At 36.5% G+C, this 21,893-nt stretch overlaps 1 protein-coding gene across 12 annotated transcripts in view; it reads right to left on the bottom strand.

Moving 5' to 3' along the window:
- CDKL5 (cyclin dependent kinase like 5) overlaps positions 1-21,893 on the bottom strand; it is a 121,643-nt gene that overhangs the window by 29,489 nt on the left and 70,261 nt on the right. For 11 of the 12 annotated variants that reach the window (XM_052673988.1, XM_052673992.1, XM_052673987.1 and 8 more), the window contains exons 6-11: positions 19,112-19,232; positions 17,946-18,005; positions 11,588-11,678; positions 8,784-8,973; positions 4,180-4,260; positions 265-425 (exon numbers count right to left, since the gene is read on the bottom strand). In XM_052673988.1, coding sequence (XP_052529948.1) covers positions 265-425; positions 4,180-4,260; positions 8,784-8,973; positions 11,588-11,678; positions 17,946-18,005; positions 19,112-19,232 — 704 coding nt within the window. Of the gene's footprint in view, positions 1-264; positions 426-4,179; positions 4,261-8,783; positions 8,974-11,587; positions 11,679-15,949; positions 16,006-17,945; positions 18,006-19,111; positions 19,233-21,893 lie in introns of those variants that run through there. The other variant, XM_052673998.1, reaches the window with a different exon arrangement.

Here is a 21,893-nt window from a genome sequence, read left to right as displayed (position 1 = left end):
TTTTTTTTCTTTTTTTAAATCCCAAGATGCATTCAGCCTGATGAATATAGCTAACAAAAAATTTCAGCTTCAATAACTGTAATAATAAAACTACGTCTGCCTTCATTGTTCAGTGAAGCAGCACGAAACAGCATATACATTGCAATGTACTTAAACTACAAAATAACTAATTTTCTTGAAGATAATATTCTGTGTAAGCACTGTTGCAACTTACTCATTAACACAGAAAATATCAGTGTTTAAGGGTCAAACGACTACGTTTACCTGTTAGATAATGTGTTGCTGTCGACGTGGTAAGGCTTTCTTTTAGCTGACCGTGAAGGTGAGCTTCCACAGCGATCCAAGAGTCTTTGTGTTTGAAATGAAGGATGGTTCAAACATTGTTCTGTCAAGTATCTGTCTGCTGGATCTAACTTCAGTAAGTTCTTTGGAAAATAAATCCGAAAGTTTAAATGTTACTATCCATATTTGTGTCAACAACAATAAAGTAAAATAAAGAACGTTAATGGAATAGCTTTTTAATCTCCAGATCGTCTGTGATTACATGCAGGTACCAGAATAATTTCATACTGCATTTAAATACACATGATACAAAATGAAGACTTTCAGAAGTATTATATTCTAAGGAACATACGGGAACATACACGGTTATAGATTTGCGTTTAACATGTTTAAAACAAAAAAAGATGTAAATGGAAAACTATACATGTACCTATATATATATAGATGTTAAAAATATGTGATTTTAAAGATACTTTTCAGGACATGCTGTAAAACATTATTAAAACAAAGAGTATTGAATTACCATTACTATATTACTGCCAACGAAACAGGCTTAACAAAAAGAACATGCATATACAAGCAGTATTAAATGTTCAAAAATTCCTTCACAGTTTATAATTTTTTAAAAACATATACAAATGTGAGTTGGTTTTTATTTCAGTAAAGGTTCAAGTTCATTCATGTTTTTAAACATGAAACTAAACATCTAAACTGTTTACAATGTACTCAGAATAACATGTGCCTTATGATTCCATTAGATCAGCTGTGATTCTGAACATACTGACTTTTCTGACACACAGAGAACACCTAATCACAAAATCAAAAAACAATTTGCTGATTTTGATAACTTTTAATGTTTCCTTGCAGAAATGGGACCACATGTAACACATCTTGGATGCGTGACCGTCAGCAAGGATGAAAGTTTGAATGGCCATTGAATAAAAAGAACAGCTCTTTTTTAAGGGCTGTATTGCTTGAATAGAGAATAACTCTGTGTGCACACACGCGCAATGGCTATCTAAATGCTATCTAGTATATGCACTAATATAATATTCATCCACTTGACCACAAGCTAGTTTTCCCTGCACAGGATCCTGCACACCAAAGTGTTTGGCATTCCTGTGCAGTTCAGTCATACAGTATGCAGTATCTGCCTTTCTCAAGTGACAAGCTGTGTACTGAACGATTCATTTTTTCTTTCCTTACTTCTTTGTGGCACTCATCCCTACTGCGATACAAGTGGCCCATTTATGGATGATCATAGGCTTACTTCAAGTGCCTTGTAAACTAACTTGCAGAAGCTGGAGCACAAGCAAGGAAAACTAAAGCCCATAGGCAGTCATAGGGCTCAGAAACTGACTGGAATCACAGAGAAGTGGTGGCGAACAAGGCTGATGGCTGGGTCATGGTCACTTATGGGTGTGGCTGGCATCAGAAGCTAGGAGGTAGTGAAGAAGAGGAGTGGCACTGCAACTAAACTGGTTCCTAATTTGTACCGAGTGACAGCACGAGACTAAAGGTATACCCACTCAGAATCTGGGTCAGTGTTAGAAGTGAAAACCAATATTTGTGGTGTTACAGCAGGGATTTGCTATCACCTACACATCTAAGATAAAGAGGATCACTCCTCCTACAACAAGAAGCAGAATATAGCTCCTCATCCTCACAGCAGACTTCAACTACTCAGGAGACTTCCAGACTACGTTGGCAGCATTTTCTAATTTAACTGCTGGAGAGGCAAACCAAACAAGAGTTAGTTGGCCTTCACTGTACTTGACTTGCTGTTCACTGACAGTAAAGTACTGGAGGCTAATCTGATCACAGAAGACAGTCTGAGATGTAACAACCCTGAGGGGTTTATCATTAGGATTCAAATGAAGGGTGAGACAGTTAAGCATCAGTGATAGAACCCACAACTTTCAAGATTGCAGACTTTGACTTCTGTAGGGGGATTCCAAGACAATCTCCTGAAAAAGTGCCATCTGAAGACAGCTGTCCAAGAAAACTTCCTGAGTGCAGGAACAAAGCATCTCATTGCAAAATGTCAAGCATGCTCAGCTTGACAAAATAGGGAGTTTTTTAATGAAGAAAAACTCAAAATAGGCGATGTGTAAGAAATTAAGCCAAGGACAACACAGAAAGAGCATAAACACACTGCGTCGGTATAATGGATGACATAAGGAAGGCTGAAGACCAACTACAGTTAAAGCAAGCGTGAAACATATATGCATTATTCAGGTATTCTAGCAGAAAATGGAAGCCCAGAGAGAAAAAAAAAAAGGTCTGCTGATGAACAAAGGAGATAACTGAATGACAGATTATATGAATAAGCATAAAATATTCAACTTCTTTTTCTCCCAAGTCATCATATTCAAATTTCCAAGTGCATGCTTGCAAGAGAACATGATTTGTGAAGAGAGGAGCAGCAAAGCAACAGCAGCAAATGAATGACTCTTCATTAATCTAGTCCAGAAATGCTCTCTAAATGTTGATATATACAGATCTAGAGATACATATGTCAGTGCTAGCTGACATAAATTGGGGCATGGATTATTCAGTAATCTAGTAGTCAGAACTGAGCTCCTTGGGAATGCAGATAACAAGGAACATAGCAACTGTGAATAATTGCCAGACTGTCCAGTGTCTGGGGAAGAGAAAAGCACACAGCAAAAAATGTAGAGCATCTGCAGCATGCAACTTAACCACAGGTGCTTTCTGTGCTTTTATTCTAAGTCTTCTGCTCATTCTTTAACAATGTTTCAACTTCTCAACTGTGTAATGTAGATCAAACAAAATAGCCCCTCTACAGGATCCCTGACCTTTTCTCACCTTATACAGAGTAATTCGGACAAAAAAGTTTAAAAGAATTTCATGAATTTAAAAAAAAAAAAAAAAAAAAAAAAAAGGGATTATTTAGAAATCTGTTTCCTTAACATTTGATGCTTCATTTTGCAATTTCAACTTTTATATCACATCAGAAGAACCCAAAAGACATTGCTATATAACATATAAAATTAGTGTAAAATGAAAAAAAAAAAAAAAAAAAGCAATCCCCAGCATGTGTTATGTTATGAGAAACCATCTTGAAATGGCAGTTGAGCAATATGTGCTACTACAGCTTGAGTTACAGTTAATTATAGTGCTGAGGGGAAAAAAAAAGTTTATGTGAACTAGAAAATATAATACATTTATTCTAAACATAATTTTTGTCACTGTGAATCTCCTTCAGTTTCCTGTGGCTGAAAAAACAGAAGGATTGTACTACAGCTCACCATAGTGAAATTTTGACATTGTTCAGCCATTCTGAGGAAAGCAGGCTTTTCCTGGACCACTGCAAGAAACTCAGAACTATATCCTAGCCTGGCCACGGGGAACTAGCTGGTATGTTTCAAAACAGGACTGAAGAACAACTTAAATAATGTGCTTTGTAGAGGTGAGTGGTAACAACTACATTAAGACCTCAGACAGGCAAAAAGTTTACTGTGCATCTACTGTCCATATCCTCATGCTTATCCAGTAATGAACAATAATAACTCAGGTTAATCTAATCTTCATTCACTGTGGATTTATCTAGATTTATCACAGGTTGAGAGTTCATCCTCCTGCATTAGTAAGGTGACCTGTGCATCTGAATGGTTGTCGGTATGCATGCTGACACAAACGACGGCAGTTCTTTTCTCTGGAATATACATTGCTTTTCAAACCAGACAAGTTTGGACAGATTCTCCTGGCATTTGCAGGGGATATTTTCCTAAGAAGTATCAAGCCTGACTATAGATGGTGGTGATATCAAAACATCTCAAAAGGAAATTCACAAGTACTTCTAAAATGCACTCTGTTAAGGAAGTGACATCTTTCCCTTTATATTACAGAGATAAAATAAATATATTTGTTTACCTTCATAAGATCAAGCAAAACACCACTTAAAATTCCCAAGTATCTTCTCTCTAAAGATTGTGGATGATTGACTGCAGGAAACTGTCAAAGTAATACACCATAAAAATATATTGAGAATGCAAATGAGGTATAGATTAATACATTAATAAAATATAAACTATACAGTGAATAAAGGCATGTAACCTAATTGAAAACAGTTCATAATTTCTGAAACATTACAAAACATGATGAAAGAAATAACTGCTGGTGTATGACACGAATCTAGACAACCAAAGAAAGTATTTTTGATTAGTAGAGCAGCCAAGGAACCTCTCTCAATTGACAAGTCATTAACTTAGATCTATAAATGTATTTGTGGGACTATGATTGACATGAGGTGGGTGCTTTAAGATAGATTCAGAAATAACATAGGTAACATCTACCCAAGAAAAGAATTTAGAAATGGTTATTAGATAATTTTGCTTTTGCGTGAATGTAGTAATAATTAAATACCAAAGATTGAGTGACAATTCCAAAATCTTTGTAAGTGAAAAAACCTCACAAAAATGGAATAACAACTATGCAGAAAGGTTTGGGATTACTCCTGCGATCACGTTGCAGTAGGAATGAATTGGCAACGTCATGAAGTGTGCTCTGCTCAGGGACAGTTTTGGTCAACTACAGACTTGACAAAACCAGGCAGTACTTGAAGCCAGTCCTAAACGTCTAGAAAGAAAAGCAGGAAGAAAAGATTCAAGGAAGAAAAAAAAAAAAAAAAAAAAAAAAAAATACAATGCACAGGATTTTTTTTTTGTTTTGTGCTGTTTGCTTTGTAAACAAGGTCAAATGAAACGAAAACAGCCTTTCTTTTTTTAATCAAATGAAAGAAAATCTACTCAGTATATCTACATTGTAAAATAACATCAAATACGATGAGCTAGAATAAACAGGCATCAGAGATCCAATTCCAGATTATGACATGCATGGAACTGACATCAAACAAACAGGTAAACTGATTTCGGTGAGGTAACTTCAAATTTAACAGCTAAACACAAATATTCCAGTATTTTCAGAATTAGAAATTAAGGCAGGATTTCCAAGATGAGCACCAAAAAAAAAAAACCAAAAACCTTCATTTTTGCAACTTTTGCTGTTTTTAGAGAAAACTGCACATTTGAATGCCAGGGAAACTTCAGGAAAAACTAAGCCAAACAACAGCGAGGCAGCTGATTGGTATTAATTACAGTTCATCCAAAACAATGCAGCTGAGATCCAGATACTTCATTTGCAGTTCCTGCAGTTGTGGTATTTGCCCAATAGTATTCAAGTGCTTCAGTTGCAGCCTGGCTTGATCCCATCCACATCTTAACTATGAGTTTTCTAAAAAGCCCTCTTCAGTTTACACATCAAAGCTAGAGTACTGACAACAGGGAATATGCACTGGCAATCCTATACCCGATACATAAAAAGCCATTGCTTAATGTCCAAATGGACTCAAGTCATACATAAAACATACCCACATAAAATATTGAGGTATATCTACAATCGCTGAAAATGTAAGATAACCACAAAATCTGGGTCAGTGATTAAGACAACAGAAACAACAACAGAAAAACCCCAACAAATATGAAGACTGAAAAAATGTTCTATACAGAAATTTGCCACAGTACAAAAACATACAGCAGCTATACATTTGGTCTGAACTATCAACGAGCAAGAAGTCTTAAACATTTTTATTCCTTTACACCCATTTCTGCATGTTTAAAGGATCCTTACAGCCAGGTGCATATATTTACAGGTACACCTTCCTCAGAGTATGACTTCAAATCCCTTCTTTGAAGAGTAATCCAGCATTACATGTATCCACTTCCAAAAATGTATTTTGTTTGGAAGCAGAATGCATTGTACACGCACTGCAAGTATGTAAATGTTAGACCACTATGAAGTGCAATCCTTTGTTTGTACTGGCATTACTTTTCATAAATTATACTATGTGAGCTTTGAAGGAAAATGAAAGAACATTAGTTTGAATGTGCTTGTTCCTAAACAGGCTCTGTATTTTTCTTTTTACTTTACTTTCTTTTAAAGTGGTTTCTTAATTACAGAAAAGTTTATTTTAATTATTTACTTTTAAGTTCAAGTCTGCCTTGTTGATCTTAGATAGCAGCCTAGGTGAACCAAGCCTTCCATTCTTCCTCCCCTAGTTTACATAAAGAAAATAGATTTTCAGGAGGCACTAACTTGTTTTAAGGCACTATTTTATTTTAAGTGCAGTATTCTTCTAAGTAAAACAAACCCTGTTCTTCAGTCTATCCATATGGGCAAAATATTTCTGTACTCGCATAGAATGAATGTTATAAATCAGATTTTACTTCTGGAATGAACAGAGAAACGTGAAAATGTGCCAAAGACATGCAATGTGTGATTGCCATTCACTGGGTTTGTTCATGTCCTCCATCATATTTGTAACTAACTCGTAGAATAATACTACAGCTCCACATTACCACTCACATTTCCATAAACATATGAGCCTGTAAATTCTTTCCAGTACAAGATTATTTTCTTGGGTCTTCAACATAGCATGGATGTTTGCTTCCTCAAACGGACTGAAGAGATATAACTAACTACTACCTAATCCTCAGAAGTGATGAAAACAGTGTGTATATGCACGACTGGAGGAAATAAGCAGGAAGATGAAGTATGCAAATGTGGCATCTTTACACCTGTGCATGCAGAGCTGGAGTATTTGAGTAAGAATTTTTTAAATCATGTGCTACAATATGGCAGTACTTACAGTTATGAGAGAGATTCATAAAGCTGATAGATAATCACGTGGACAAACATTTCCATTGAAGGACTAGTTTTCATCATGCAAACACCCAGTGCCAGCTTGTAAATAATAATCTGCATGATCACAGCATTGCTTCTATTCGCTACAACTGAGTATCTTCCACTATTAAGTGCTATTATTAAAAAAAAAACTCGTCTGTACTTGAAATGTTGCCTTAAAACATGGAATATTTTTTTCAATTAAGTAACAAAAATCATATTCTGAATCAACTTTTTTGTAGTATTTTTCATATTGAAGTCATTATTCAGACTTCAGTATTCCAAAAGTACTCTTTTAGAAGGCGTACCGTCGCTTCACTGTTGTTATCATTAGGTTACCCTGACTTTGGAGATGGGAATGAAAAGGCAGCGATATGTCTGAGGCCAAGTAATAAAACATTAATCCAGGATATGAACAGACACTCATGACACTCAACCCTGAGCTAATCACATTAGGTCCATGCTGTCTTCTTGAATTACCTTACTATAAAGCTACATAACAAAGATACTTCATTTTCATCCTAAGACATTGCACAGCGTTTAGGCAAGTAAGATTACACTGTACAACTAGAATTCTTATAAAATAATGCTGAAAAGAGAATATTTTATTTAGCTTGCAGCTTGTGAAGCACTGCTTTAGAAGATATAATTTTTTAAAAACAAAATCCTTTACAGCCCTTTTCTAAGCAGGATCAAAAACATACATTACCTTGGCAACAGTTGTGTTACTGTTTTATAAAATCCTGTGATGAAGAGTGTGCAGGCTTCATCAAAGAATCTTAGGAATTAACTATTGTTTTAGCTAAAATAACTCACCAAAAACCTTAATCCAACTATTTGTTTTGCTATTATCACCAGCTAATCATATTAATCATAATTTATGGCAAACTTTAATGCATTATAAGATAGCTAGGTGCACCTCTTTGTCGTTCTCTGTTTTTTCTTTTATGGAGTAAAACTTCAATCTCCAATCTTTACCACAGATCAGGTCTCCTAAGACATTGTTATGTCTCTTTATTGGATTTTATATTAACAATTTCATATAATTCATCAAGATCATAACATTCTGTAAGCAGCATTTGTTAAAGGAAAAAAAAAAAAAGACAAAGAAGAGATAACCAAAATGGAACAAGACAACACAAATACAATCATTGACCAGGCATTGTTAAAGACAACTGAGTTTTTTTGTTTATTTTGTTATTTTTAAGTATACATATTCTGTCTGGCATTTTGCCACTTTAAACAACTTCTCCACACTAGCGAGCTTCTGTTTAATTCATGGCATTGTCAAACTCCTGAAATGGGAACAAGCAACTTTCTTACTTATATGGCTTACATTAATTCTTCAGGAATTCAAGTAAAAAGGCAAAAAGCTCCCCTATCATCATAACAGCATCCGAGGCTCAGGTTTTGCCATCACAGCAGACTTAAGAGAGCTGGCACAAATTTTCCACACTTCAAACATACAAATGTGCCACTAAACTTCACAGTGCACAGTAACTTCAGGCTTGACACATTCGCTAACATTCAAGACAAGAAAAGTTAAAGAAATAGATCTGTTTAAAATCAGCTTTTAACAGCAAAATGAACTTACTTATGCCTCCCAGTACTGGTATAATTAGAATTTAACTTTGAATTATGAACACTCCATGATCTAAATATCCTGTGGTTGCACAAAAATACATGCAACAGAAAACATGGCACACACTCTAAATGAAAATAACCTTTATGACAACAACAGTGTAAATATCGTGTGAGTAAATTAATAAAAAGAAAAGAACAAAGCTATCTCTTACCCTCAGTCCATGGAAGCGTGGGTTGCTGTAGAAGAGCTTCATCTGCTCAGCTGGCAGTGGGCCTAGCACCTTCTGAATGGTAAAGAGCTGGTCAATCTCGCTCTCCCCTGGGAACAAGGGCTGTCCATCACTCAGCTCACCCAGAATGCAGCCCACAGACCACATATCCACAGCCTTCCCATATGGGGCTCTAAAAAGTGAACATAAATTGTTTTTCACTCACTGATACCATCTTCTTACCAAGCTGTTTTAATTTACTGGCTGTTTTCCACGGCCTGCTTCCTTACAGCTCAGAAAAAATAAAACCTGACATTAAAGAAGCAATCTCAAATACCAAGTTCTCTGTTTCTGCACTGGATTGGTTGACATATTGCTGCTTGAAAAGGCAGGACAAGAATTCTTAGGTATCCCCAAGGATTCAGTTACCTTTTTTTAAAACAACAACAACAACAACAGCATACATACAAGAATAACCTTTTTAATAAAGATGTAGTTATGAAAGTTAAACTAGTACTAACTTCTTTTAATCTCCAGAGGTTAATGACTGTGTTGTATTTCTGCACTACATTGCTTTATTCCATTGTTTTTATTAGATTGATAGACACACTGGATCTGGCCTATGAGGGGATAGAAATACAAGCAATCTTTGTTTCACCCTTCCTACAGTGAAGTTTTGATTAGAGAGAAAACAGAAGCCCCTGAAGCTATTCCTGAAACTATTCATGAGTTAAGAAACACAGGTGAAGACAACGAAAACATCACAAAGCAAGGATTTCCTGTTCTGAAGCAAAGCTACATGGATCTGGAGAAAAAAATTCAGGCAGGTGGTCTCTTTGCATGCAGCCAGTGTTGTGTGGTGGGATCAGAAGAAATGATGGGCTTGCAGATGGTTTGTAAGATATACATACACACACATACAGGGTAGAAAATCATAATACAGAGAATAGATGTTTGTGTGAGGAGTAGAGGGTAGTGAACTACTGCAATTTTCAATCAAAGGCATGGATGCTGAAGAAACAGAACCTGAGGCTCCTCAAAGTGAGTCAATTTAGGATATTCTGTGAATAGTCACCTATTTCTTTCCACTTTGAAACTTGAGGTTTATTAAAAAACCAAAAGCATCCCTGTGATACATTTTAAAACTTAAAAAATTAGAAGTATGTTTGATAACAGATAAATGCTTAATAATCTTGGGGACTCTGAAGTATTACATACAGTTATAAAGATTTGGTAAAAAGTAGGGGAAGGAGATTTCCCTCTTTCCCTAAGATGACTGTGAAATAAGAGCAGAATTGCCAAGAAACAGACATCAAGTTGTGCCAGAAAAACTTGGCATTAAAAACACACACAAGCAAAGTTAAAGTCATACTCATGAAATACACGTACCCCTCCCCTTCCTCTGTAAACTAATCAAATCTAGTCCGTTACACACAGAAATGATTCCTGCTACATTTCCTCTGTTAATGAAACAGCTCTGAAAACTGCAGGCCAGACAAATGCCATGTCTGCCAAGCTCTTCATGTCTTTCCTCTAAAACACTAATTTCTAATACAGACAAAGTGTAAAATGCTGCAACAACGTAAAGGCCATGACTGATGTTTCCTTTCCAACTAGTAAGTGTGTGTGTACACATATGTTAGACACACGTTTTGCTGTAAATTTAATCATTCAGTTTTCTGCAAAATATAGAAAACTGAGCCTTGCATTTTCTTTTATTGGCAACTTTAACATACCATTCTGCATATAACAAAACTACATCTCAATTTGATTAAGATTAACACAGCTCTGGGAATAGTTGTAGGACTTCCTTGACAGAATAGTTATTATTCAGTGCCTTACCTATTCAATAAATGTCTATTCCCTGGTTCAGAGTTAATCTAGGGTTCAAACAAAGACTTGTTTCGCAGCAGCACCAAACATTTTGCTTGAAGACTCTTAGTGACTCCTAGCAATCCTTTTCTGATTCCTCCTGTGGCTGCCAATTCCTTACTTATAGGATACGCGTATATAAATACATATATGCTATACATACAAGAATTGTATTTTACTGGAACGCTCACGTATTTAGAAAAAGACGCTGTAAAACTTGACAGTAATGGAAAGATCGCAAACCCTACATTCCAGGTACTTTCGTCTCCTCTTCTACACTTCTGCACCCTGTGAATTTGTTCATGCAGTTCAACCGTGTGAAGTAGTAAAACGCTAATTTTACAGATTAATAAAAGAGTGAAATTAAATTGCTCCTCATGCAACTACTTCTCCAGTAGGCAATGTCACACTAACTTCTGAGTACTTTATTAAAATTGCTCAAAGAGCCTCCTTCAACAAATTCTTCCTGACCAGTTACAGAAACACAGAATATCACGAGGTGGAATCTACCCAATAGGGATCATGGAGTCCAACCCCTGACTCCACTCAGCACTACCCAAAATCAAACTCAATGTCTGAGAGTGCTGAACTCCAGCACTCGGGGCCGTGCCCACCGCCCTGTGGTGCAGACCCTTTCCCTGACCCCCAGCCGCCCCTCCCCTGATGCAGCTCCATGCTGTTCCGTCGGCATTTGTGATAATTCAGTTTTCTCTTAGTCAATTAAATACTGTTCAGCTGAAGATAGATGAATACATATTACTGATTTATGCTGACTTAATAGGAACGAATGAGCAAGTATAAATGAAGATCTAGAATTCTCTTGAAATCTTCCCTTTAAATCAACTACAGTTCTCCATTGACAAATTTTACAAAAAGTGCTTGAGAAAATGCGTAGAATCAAGATTTCTCATGGCTGTTTCACAAACTATACTTACCCAAGCAAGAGTTCAGGTGAGCGGTACCACCTGGTTGCCACATATTCTGTATAATTAGCATTGCTTCCTTCAGAAAGATTACGGGCAAAGCCTGTCAAAGGAACAGTGGGAAAGATTATATTCCATTTTAAATAAAATGTGCATATCATCACTGATTTTGGCGGTAAGAAGTCATACCTACTTAAACAGAAGTAAATTGTTTACAAACCCCAGTGCAGAATGTCTGCAAGGACTGCTCATTTACTGAAATGTAACCTTTCATAGATACAACAGTGAAAGTCAGAACGTCTGCAGTAATGACTACTTCACTTGTATACTGTCCTCAGAAATCTATGGTGTTTTACCATTATCCTTGCTACTTCACCATAATAGAACAGACTAAAGAAAGTACTTGCCAGTATGCCATACAAGCTATTGAACAACTGCCACTAAATTTCACTATGAAAAGCTATTTGCAGAAGAGGATTCATAACAACAGAAACTTAACACACGCATGGAGAGTAGACACTTTAGTCACTGATCTTAACTACTACAGTCTCACTGAATTCCATTTTTTCCAGTTGGTATTATTCTCATGGAAGGACACTCCCTCCCTGACTCAACAAGGAATGGGGCCATCTCTCTAAACTTATAAAAGGCAGCACTCCACCAAAGACCAGCAAAATTGTTATATATATGCATTTGTGGATATAGTCTACTAAGACTTTATTAAAGCCTTTGACACTGCCTACCACAGCATTCTCTTAGAGAAGCTGTTCACAAGTTATGTTCCCCAGTGGTCATTACTGGGGCCAGTCCTGTTTAATATCTTTATTAACTGGACAAGTCAATTGAGTGCACCCCCATTAAGTTTGTAGATGATACCAAGCTAGGAGGAAGTGTCAACCTGCTTGAAGGTAGGAAGGCTTTATACAGGGATATAGATAGGTTGAATTGATGGACCGAGGCTAGTTGTATGACATTCAACAAGACCTATTGCTAGCTCCTGCACTTCAGCCACAACAATCCCATGCAAGCTACAGCCTCAGGGCAGAATGGCTGGAAAGCTGTGAGGAACAAAAGAATCTGGAGGTGTTAGTTGATAGCTGTCTGAACATGAGCACCCAGGTGACCAAGAAGGTCAATGGCATCCTGGCTTGTATCAGGAATAGCGTATTCAGCAGGACTAGGAAAGTGATCATCTTCCTGTACTCAGACCTGGTGAGGCCGCACCTCAAGTACTGTGTTCAGTTCTGGGCCCCTCACTACAAGAAAGACATTGAAGTGTGGGAGTATCTTCAGTGAGGGGCAACAAAGCTGGTAAAGCATCCAGAGCGCAAGTCTTACGAGGAGCAGCTGAGGGAACTGGGATTATTTAGTCTGGAGAACAGGAGATTCAGGGGAGACCTTACCACTATCTACAACTGTCTGAAAGGAAGTTGTAGTGAGGTGGGGTCAGTCTCTTCTTCCAAGTAACAAGCAACCAGATAGGAGTTTATTGCCTCAAACTGCGCTAAGGGAGCTTCAGGTTGGATATTAGGAAAAATTTCTTCCCAGAAAGAGCAGTGAGGCATAGGCTGCTCAGGGAGGTGGTACAGTCACCATCCCTGGAGATGTTCAAGAAACGTGTAGATGTGACACGTAGGGATAGTTTAGCAGGCATGGTGCTGATGGGCTGATAGCTGGACTAGATGACCTTAAGAGACCTTTTCCAGCTTTAATGATTCTATGATTTAAGTCACTCCACAAGTATCAGCTTCCCACCTGTTTTAGCATCATATTCATAACAAACTCCCAGTGAATTAGGATCAGAAAACAAGTCCAAATTAACCTCCTCCACATAATTTTCTTAAGAATCAAAAAACTGCTGAGTTATTTGCAGTTACACCAAAACTTCTGTCTTAAGGAAGGACAATTAGTAAGACCAACAGAGAGAAGAATGCATATACTAGAAAACACAGAAGTAGGAATGCACTGTATTTTGATTTCATTTTTCTCCATTTATCAAAAGCTAACACCAAAGTAACGATACTACTAGATTCTTCATCTAGTTCTTCTAGTACACTAGGGCAGCTGCTAACACCGTTTCAGCAAAGTATCAAGCACCTAACTATCAAATACATAGAGACTGAGGTCCGACAGCTTTCAGCAGCAAGACTCTGCTATAGACCTAGAGCTCAAACTAAGACAAATTTATGGGACTGAAAAGCAGAAGCAACATTTTTCAAAATGCTTCTTTAATTGGAATGTGCCACTAAAAATCAATAGAAAATTCACTTCGGTGAAATCACCAGGAATCTTTCCACTATTGCATGAGCAATGAAGAAAGAATAAAAAGCTCAAGATCTTTCACAGATACAAGGGATGATTTCACTTCCAAAATAAGTGCTACATAAATGCTATATTATTTCTTCTTTATTTTTGAGCTCTCATGCAGAAGCTGCCAAAAAATTATTTTCTCACACAGCTATGCTTGTAAAACTGTCATTTATTTATTGATTTATTTGCAGTATTCCTAAAGTGTCTCACTTGGCAGCATTGGTATGAAAGATCCTAGAGCTCTGTGGTTACACTAATTAACAAAAACTTGCAATAAATGTCTGGGTGCAGAGACCGCTTTTTCAACCTACCAGTGTAATGATAAAGCTGTTACTGATACAGGTTACAGCTGTTACTTCTTTTAATACACCTCTCCCTTTTAAAAGTTAGTAAAACAGAAAGGCATATACAGTGAAGAAGAGATATTTCAAATTTATCCCAAAACATTTTTCATCTGTTCCCATAGTTTTGCCAAAAGTTACGAATGCCACTAAAAAACTTGAAATTATTATTTTTTAATTTACTTAAAGAGGACATTGGGATTGGATACATTTCTAAATATTACTATATTTAGAACTGCTTAGGCAGCCCTGTTTCTGTTTGAAATTATGACATTATTTCATTAATCTTGTCAGTGGAAATTCTCTCATTCGTGATTTTAAACACGAGAAGAAAATCAGGAGCCATCGTGAAGAAATGGGACAGCTAGAACAAACAATGGGAAAGCCCATCCTGAAAGAGAGGAGAAAGATACAAAAGCCACATGATACAAATGATCACATCACACAGTTCATTTGCTAATGTACAGCACAAGTCCACCAGCCCAGGTACACTAAAGGAACCAAGTCAAGGATAGAGCTTTCCTCCAGCCCACTCCATTGGAACCTGGCCACAGTCAGCAGCTGCTGTGTACAGGGAATCAACAGCAGCTAACGTAATCTGAAAAAAAGAATCAGTAGGCCTCAACTTTGATAGATTAAGCGTAGAATGGAGTTATGTCAAGACATAAAAGGAAAAACCACAGGCTTCAGTTGCACCTACATACTGTCATGTGATGTAGGAAACCATTTTATACATACACTACTGCTCTGATTCTGTTATCATGTTGAGAGACGGTAGGTGGAATTGGTAATTCAAGAAAGCATAATGCTTTCTAACAGCAGAATTGCTCATCCTGTGGCCTAGCTAGTACATTGATCCAACCCCCAAATTGTGCTAATTGGAACAATTTTTGACACAAAAATAAGAGAAAGTAATTAGGGAGAAGACTTGACCAAACTTATCAGAGAGAAGGAACAGAGTAGAACGTGAAGATGGAAAGTAACTTGAGTGAGAGCAACAATGAAAGCAACAGAACTTGCAAAATTATTTCAACACAAGAAGGACAAATAAGCAAAAGATGACATTTCACAAAAGGACTTCAAACAACTCAGAAGGGGAGGACAGATTACAAGTCTGAAGGTGTGAGGGGAAAAAGCAGTTCATAAGATTGCCTGTTTCTTATAGAGAAGATAAACTTAATCAGACAACGTAAAGCATTCTAACATTAACAGAATGGTTCAGTTAAAAGGGACCTTCAAAGATCATTTAGTCCAACTAGCCAATGACATGCAAGGTCTGAACTAGGTGTCTAAAGACTGAGATTACTGAGATCGTAAGAGTAAGTTAAGCAAATGCCTGTCAAGAATGACACAGACATACTTAATCATTTCTCTGAGTGGGTGGAAGAACTAGAGAATTTCTTGAGGTCTTTTCCAGTCGCATTTCATGATTTTTATGCTTATGCATCATAGAGAGATAAAGAAATTTTTAAAAGAAGTAATTTTGAAGTCCTGGTTTTGAAAAAGCAAGCACACTAGTCAGAACGCTTAACAATTTCCAACAATTCAGATGCATCTGTTATAACTGGCCTTTTGTGCTGTTCTCTTTTCCCATTTCTATTGGTAGAAATCACGCCCACACAACATGTGTCCAGGCAAGCACCACACAACCTCATTTTTTCTAGTACGATATGTACAGAACATGGCACAAGGATTATGAAGAACTATCTTGTTAAAAACTTACCAAATTTTTCTGTTCAAAATGTTTTGTCCACTGGGATATTCCAAAACACACAATTACTTCAAATCTGCATTGGGATGGATGTATGTATTTTTTATTTGTTGTTGTTGTTATCATGAGGAACGTGGCACTGTAAGCAATTAGTATTTGTGCTCCAAAAAATGAAGCAAGCTAGGTAGGCAGGTAGCATGTTATGTCATATTAAAAGACAAATTTTTCCATCCTCATCTATACACGTGCAAGAAACTCCTGTGGCAAACATATTTTTACAGTAATGACTTAAGCTACTAACTACTAATAATGTCAGTTAGCAGTAAGGCTAAAAGGTAAAATGGATCCCAAGTATTAAGGGTTGCTTTGCATTTTAAATTCAGCTAAGTCTGAAACTATAAGCAAAATTCAAACAAAACCACATGAACAGCAAAACCAGGATGCCTGTGCAGTTGTATTTCTTTTCCAACAGCAGAAATACAATCTGGCTTGAAGATGCGACGTGAGCAAGCCTATGGACTATGCACATCATCTCTACTGGCAGAACTCTATCTTTGGCAAGAACAAACATGATTGTATGGCTTTCAATTTTTCTTTAGAATTCCTGCTGACAGGAGTTCAGGAGCACAAAGGGTTGCTCACAAATGTCAACTCTGCTGGTGAGCCTTACCCTCAGGAGGACAAAGGAGGAAGGGAGCATGCCTATAAGGCGTTCCTATTCATGGCACTGTTAGTCCTGACCAGAGCACATGTTGGTCATGGGGCAGTGCTGTTTGCTGACTGTTTGTTAAGATTTCTGAGAGGCAGAGATGCCCAATGCACACGCTGCCAGCCAGAGCCTGGGACTATGGGGAATGCTGAGAGGAGAGAGTAGTCAGGGGAGGGCAGCCACAGCAGGGCTAGCTGTAGGCTCCTGGCGGGAGATAGGGCCAAGGAGCCACAGGCTCTGGACACCAGCACCGTTATGCACTGTCAGATCTATGCACTTCCTGGGGCTGCAAAATAAATCGCCCTTGATTCAAAGAACTCACATGGACTGGATATTCCAAGGCTTTTCCTGGAATGCTTGCTGGTTCTGAACGTTTAAACAAAAATGCCTTCAGAGGATTGAAAGCAGCACTTTCAGAACAAATGTTTGTTCTGTTTTTCCAAAAACCTACTGCAATTTATTTATTTGTTTTTTGAATGGTTCCTCTTTTCGTTCAAAATTGCAGGGGTATGAAATGACAGCTTTCAAAGTGACCTTGGGCAGCTGTGTGTGGAACTGGAATCCAAACTGTAAGCTACTTAGAGTGTTTTATTCTGTTTCTATGTAGCATATAGAAGAAAAATAGAGATTGTTGGAACAGTATATATGCCACCCTGCTGTCTTCTGGGGATTACTCACATAGGCAATTTTGTCTTGTTCTTGGGTGCTGCTTGTTCGAAGTCTTAAAGCCGACATTAAACACTATTTGATAAGGCATGAAATACCAAAGTTAACAGCACACGTACAGCTCTGACTCTACCCCTTCAACTATTCAGTCACTAATCGTATGTTGACACAATCTTTGATTAGTACAACAGAGGATGATCTATAACTATACACCTAACAATGTAAGAAGTATGTTAACATATAAGAATGGTAAATGCCTTAATGAAACTGGAATCTTTTCTTAAATACGTAAGCTAGATAAATACGCAGTTCTGCCAGCTTTCTAACCAGCTCATCACCTGTGCTGTGCTCACGTGAGAGCCAATAACAGTACTAGTAAATCCTCACACAACACAAGACAACAAATGCAGAATTTCTCTTAATTTAGTAAGATGGTATTTCACAAAGTACACACATTAAGAGCATAGATATTTCAAATTAAAGTGCTAGCCATAAGCCTAAATAAGTAATCAGTTCTGACCATGAGAAAGAGTCTTCAACAGCACGCAACGTAGAAGTTTCATGAGAATGAGGTAATGCTCCATTCCAAGAGATTTTCTTTAAAAAGGCAAGAAGTCTATCTACTGAACTTACCAAAGTCACACAACTTGAGAACATCATTGTGGCTTATTAAGAGATTCTCTGGTTTGATATCTAAAGTATCAAATAACAAAGAAAGAAAAGACAGCTGTTAACTTCTCTATTTAATTTTGAGCTCTGTCAACAATATTATTTCATAGCAATACCTTTAGATACATTCATACAACCATAAGTAAAGCACTACAGGACCAATTGCTCAATAGGCTTCCAGCAGTTCTACTTGTGGATATGCAGAATTTATTTCCTGCCATATGAAGTGTTTCTCAACAAAACATGAAAAGATAAAAGGTATTTAGAGACATACCTAAAGAGCAAAAGAAAACACAGAATAGTGCATGCTGCATGATCATACAATAACCTGTCATTTAATTACCCAGTTAACTGGTAAAATGCGTTGTGCTTTCTTGTCGTTTCTACATAAAGAGTGTGTTTTCTAGTTCTAAGCCTGTTTCTTATTCCTATATGGATACTGTGGTATCTGTGTATGGAATACTTTTTCAAACTGCTTTACAAAATACGTCAGACTCTTGCCTATGTTTTGATCGGTCTCTACTAACATAGCATATTGTAGGAGAATTCTAATTTATTGGGAACATTAGAAATGTTACTTCTGCAAAGCCATAAAGCAAAACACAATTTTATTAAATAAGGATAAAATACATAAAACCAGATAAAAATCAAACAAAGCAAGTACTGTAATTGCTTAAAATTTAGAGGGAGCTGAACTCACAGAAGTTGGGAAGATATGCCTTCAGCAGAAGTAAAACAAAAAAACAAGTTTGTTCTGGGTTATTTTTCTGCTAATATTTTATCAGATTCAGAAGTGAAATAATTGAGTTCTCAGAAATGTTTAAGAATTCCTTTTCCTTTGGCAATGTTTGTACTCCAGTTTTACTTCACTGTGCTTTTAACACAATCTTTACTTGTACGCCAAAGACAGTGGGCAGCAAGTTTATACGTAGATGAATCTAGTTCTACAGAAATTTGAAGTCATGTTGCAGGCTTAATACTCAGCTAAATTTACAGATTGTTTAGTTGTTGACAAAGAGTAATTGCTTATATTTATGTTAAATGCAAATTCCTTCTAGCTGTAACATCTTTCCCTGTAGAAAGTAAACTCTTTCCAGAGCTTATCCCCATGTGCAGAACTACGCACTCACCTCTATGAACGATATCATTCTTATGACACCAATGAATTGCTTTAATTAGCTGGTAGATATAACTTTTCACTTTTTCTGGTGGAACTCCATTTGGCATTTCTTCTAGCAATTCAAGCATATTCTAAATGTTCAAAAGACATTATTTAAAAGTTATATTTTAGTAGCTTGAACATAACCCATTTTCAGCCTTCTGAAGCAACAGAGTTACACCACCAAGTCTGGCTATGAAAAAAAAAAAAAGCTTAACATTTAGGGAGTGTATTTTAATCATAAACATAGTACTAGCTAATTTCATTCTAAAAAAACATTTGTGAAAACAATTACCACAATTCCTTAAAAGGCTGTCATCATTTCCACTTAAAAATTCTAAACAGTCATTTCCATACAAAAAGTTGGTCCAGAAAGTTGCTCCAGCAGTTTACTGGGGTTGTGTGAAAAACTAATTAAATACAACATTTTGTAAATGTCCTACTACACCTTAACATACTGTTTTCTTAATGGTTAAGCTAGTTCTATGTCTTTCACATACTGGGCTGTGACTAATCACAGCCCATGTCTATACATGAATGGGTATACCTAAAGCAACACATTAGTGCTAATGAGGTAACAGGTAAAAATGCCTCATGGGGACATAAATAGTAATCTATGGAATATCCTACAGATACACATCTGCTGTATAAACCTTAGATTATCTTAGTTACTGTAGTTCTATGTCCACATTAACTTTTTATGGATGTACTTAGCTAAAAATTAAATGGATTGTTTTAACTGGTGATGAACAGGAAAAACTGAAAGGATATTTAGATTTCCATTATCTCTGATTTTTTCACACTTGCAAGTAGAATGGAGTTTGTACTCTTAATTGAATGAATAATGGGCAGCAGCAGCCAACTTGAAAACAAAAGGAATCTTATTTACTGAATACTGAAATGGAAATAAGTATTTTGGCTATATCATCTTCCACAACTCATTGTATTAAGAATTTAAGCATTTGAACAGATTTTTTCATCTAAAATAAATTTATCTCTGACAAATGTTTTCTTCAGCCGTGTAATAACATTTGAGATTTTTCTTGGAAGATATTTTAATGAACATAAGTATAAGACAAAACAAGAGGAGACTTTGAAAATATTTGGAAGTATTTCTGAGTTTTGCAATCTATGAATAAATACTGGAACTGATGTGCTTCCAAGCAAGTTTCCTTAGAAATGCAGCTCAGATCTCAGAAAAGAAATTTTCTGTTAAGGAACTGTACTGATTTTAGTTATATTCTCATCTACACAGTGGCCTGTAGTTCTGGATAAATCAATCAAGAAGTCAGTGTTATAAATATGAACGAAAACAGTAGCATCACCACAGTGAGACCCTACATGAAAACACTAAGGGAAATAGATAAAGAAGATTAGACTAAATGTGAATTTCAGTAATCTGGAACTGAGCATTGCAGGGCTAAGGTTCTGTAAATAATACATTTTTTATCACCAGTTAAAACAAAAATAGGCCTATTGTACCAGATTTTATTTAATTTATCTACTCTTGCTCATTTGAAAATACAGAAATCATCCTGGTCCTTAGATTTGAACAACATACATTTAGGAGTGCCTGTGGAAATTACCTGACACATCTGAAAATGCAAAACATTCATGGACCTCAAAGTTGATATGAAAGATCACCTTTATAATGTGGAAAAGGCAGTATAACAGAAATGACGTTAGGCACATGATGTCCGTCTTTATCATTATATTCCTTTACTCCAATTTGATAATGTCAGATATTGCAGCCTGGTGTATCTACCTCTATTAACATTTTTTGAAATATGCTCTTATTATGCATTTAGGTGTCTTTTATTGTTGTGTTCTTTCAATCCACTAGTAGTGTGAGCCTAGTTAATTCAACTACAGCACCAAATTAAATATATATCCTAGTTGGTGAGTGATCAAACACATGCCACGTATCTGGATCACAAGGAATATGGATGAAACAAATCACACTTTGGATGTCATGGCTAAATAAGATTTACCATGTCATGAGTTGCTAATCTGGTGAAACACAAAACTGTCTTCTGCCTGGCTGTGGCCTAAAACAAGTCATCTCACATTACACGATGAAGTTATACCACATAGTAAATTGTAAAGTATTTACAGGAAGGAACCATTTACACAAGACTGAAATGAACTGATTGAAAAGGAATAGCACTCAGCTATACTACAGAATCACACTGGCAGGATATTAAATGAAAATCTGGATCAAGGGAATGATACCTCCTGAAAGCTACATAAATACTTACATTTAAGCCTGTGTTTACTTTTACTTTGTGTATCTAAATATACCATCAAATTATTTCCTTGATAGTTAAGATAGAAGGGTAAGGTCTATCACCATTGCAAAGCTTGCAAAACTAATGTAAGACCAATCTGTTCTAGGTTGTTTCTCCCTAGAAACAGACCAGGATGCTTGGCAATAGTAGGCCAACCCAAGAACATTTTGGGATCATTTCAAATGAGGTCAGGATTGGAAATAATTACAACGATCTTTGCCAAATCCCTCTAAGCAACTATTGATAGTGGACTCGTTACAGAAATATACAAACAGAAATTGTATTTTTAACAGGCAGAGATGGAGAAAGTTGCCACAGATTCCAAGGTCAAAATCCTATGATCTTGTTTTGAAAGACGATGTCTGAATTCATTACCCAACATAACACATGACAGTGAATCAACTTAACAATTAAAATGAAGTATTTGGATGAAACATTTTCTTCACATAAATAACTAAAATTTGG

The sequence above is a fragment of the Tympanuchus pallidicinctus genome, unplaced genomic scaffold, assembly GCF_026119805.1.
Source record: "Tympanuchus pallidicinctus isolate F22 unplaced genomic scaffold, pur_lepc_1.0 scaffold14, whole genome shotgun sequence".
NCBI classification, from domain to species: Eukaryota; Metazoa; Chordata; class Aves; order Galliformes; family Phasianidae; genus Tympanuchus; species Tympanuchus pallidicinctus.
Note: the sequence above shows the minus strand (reverse complement) of the source record. Positions and strands in the feature narration are given on the sequence as shown.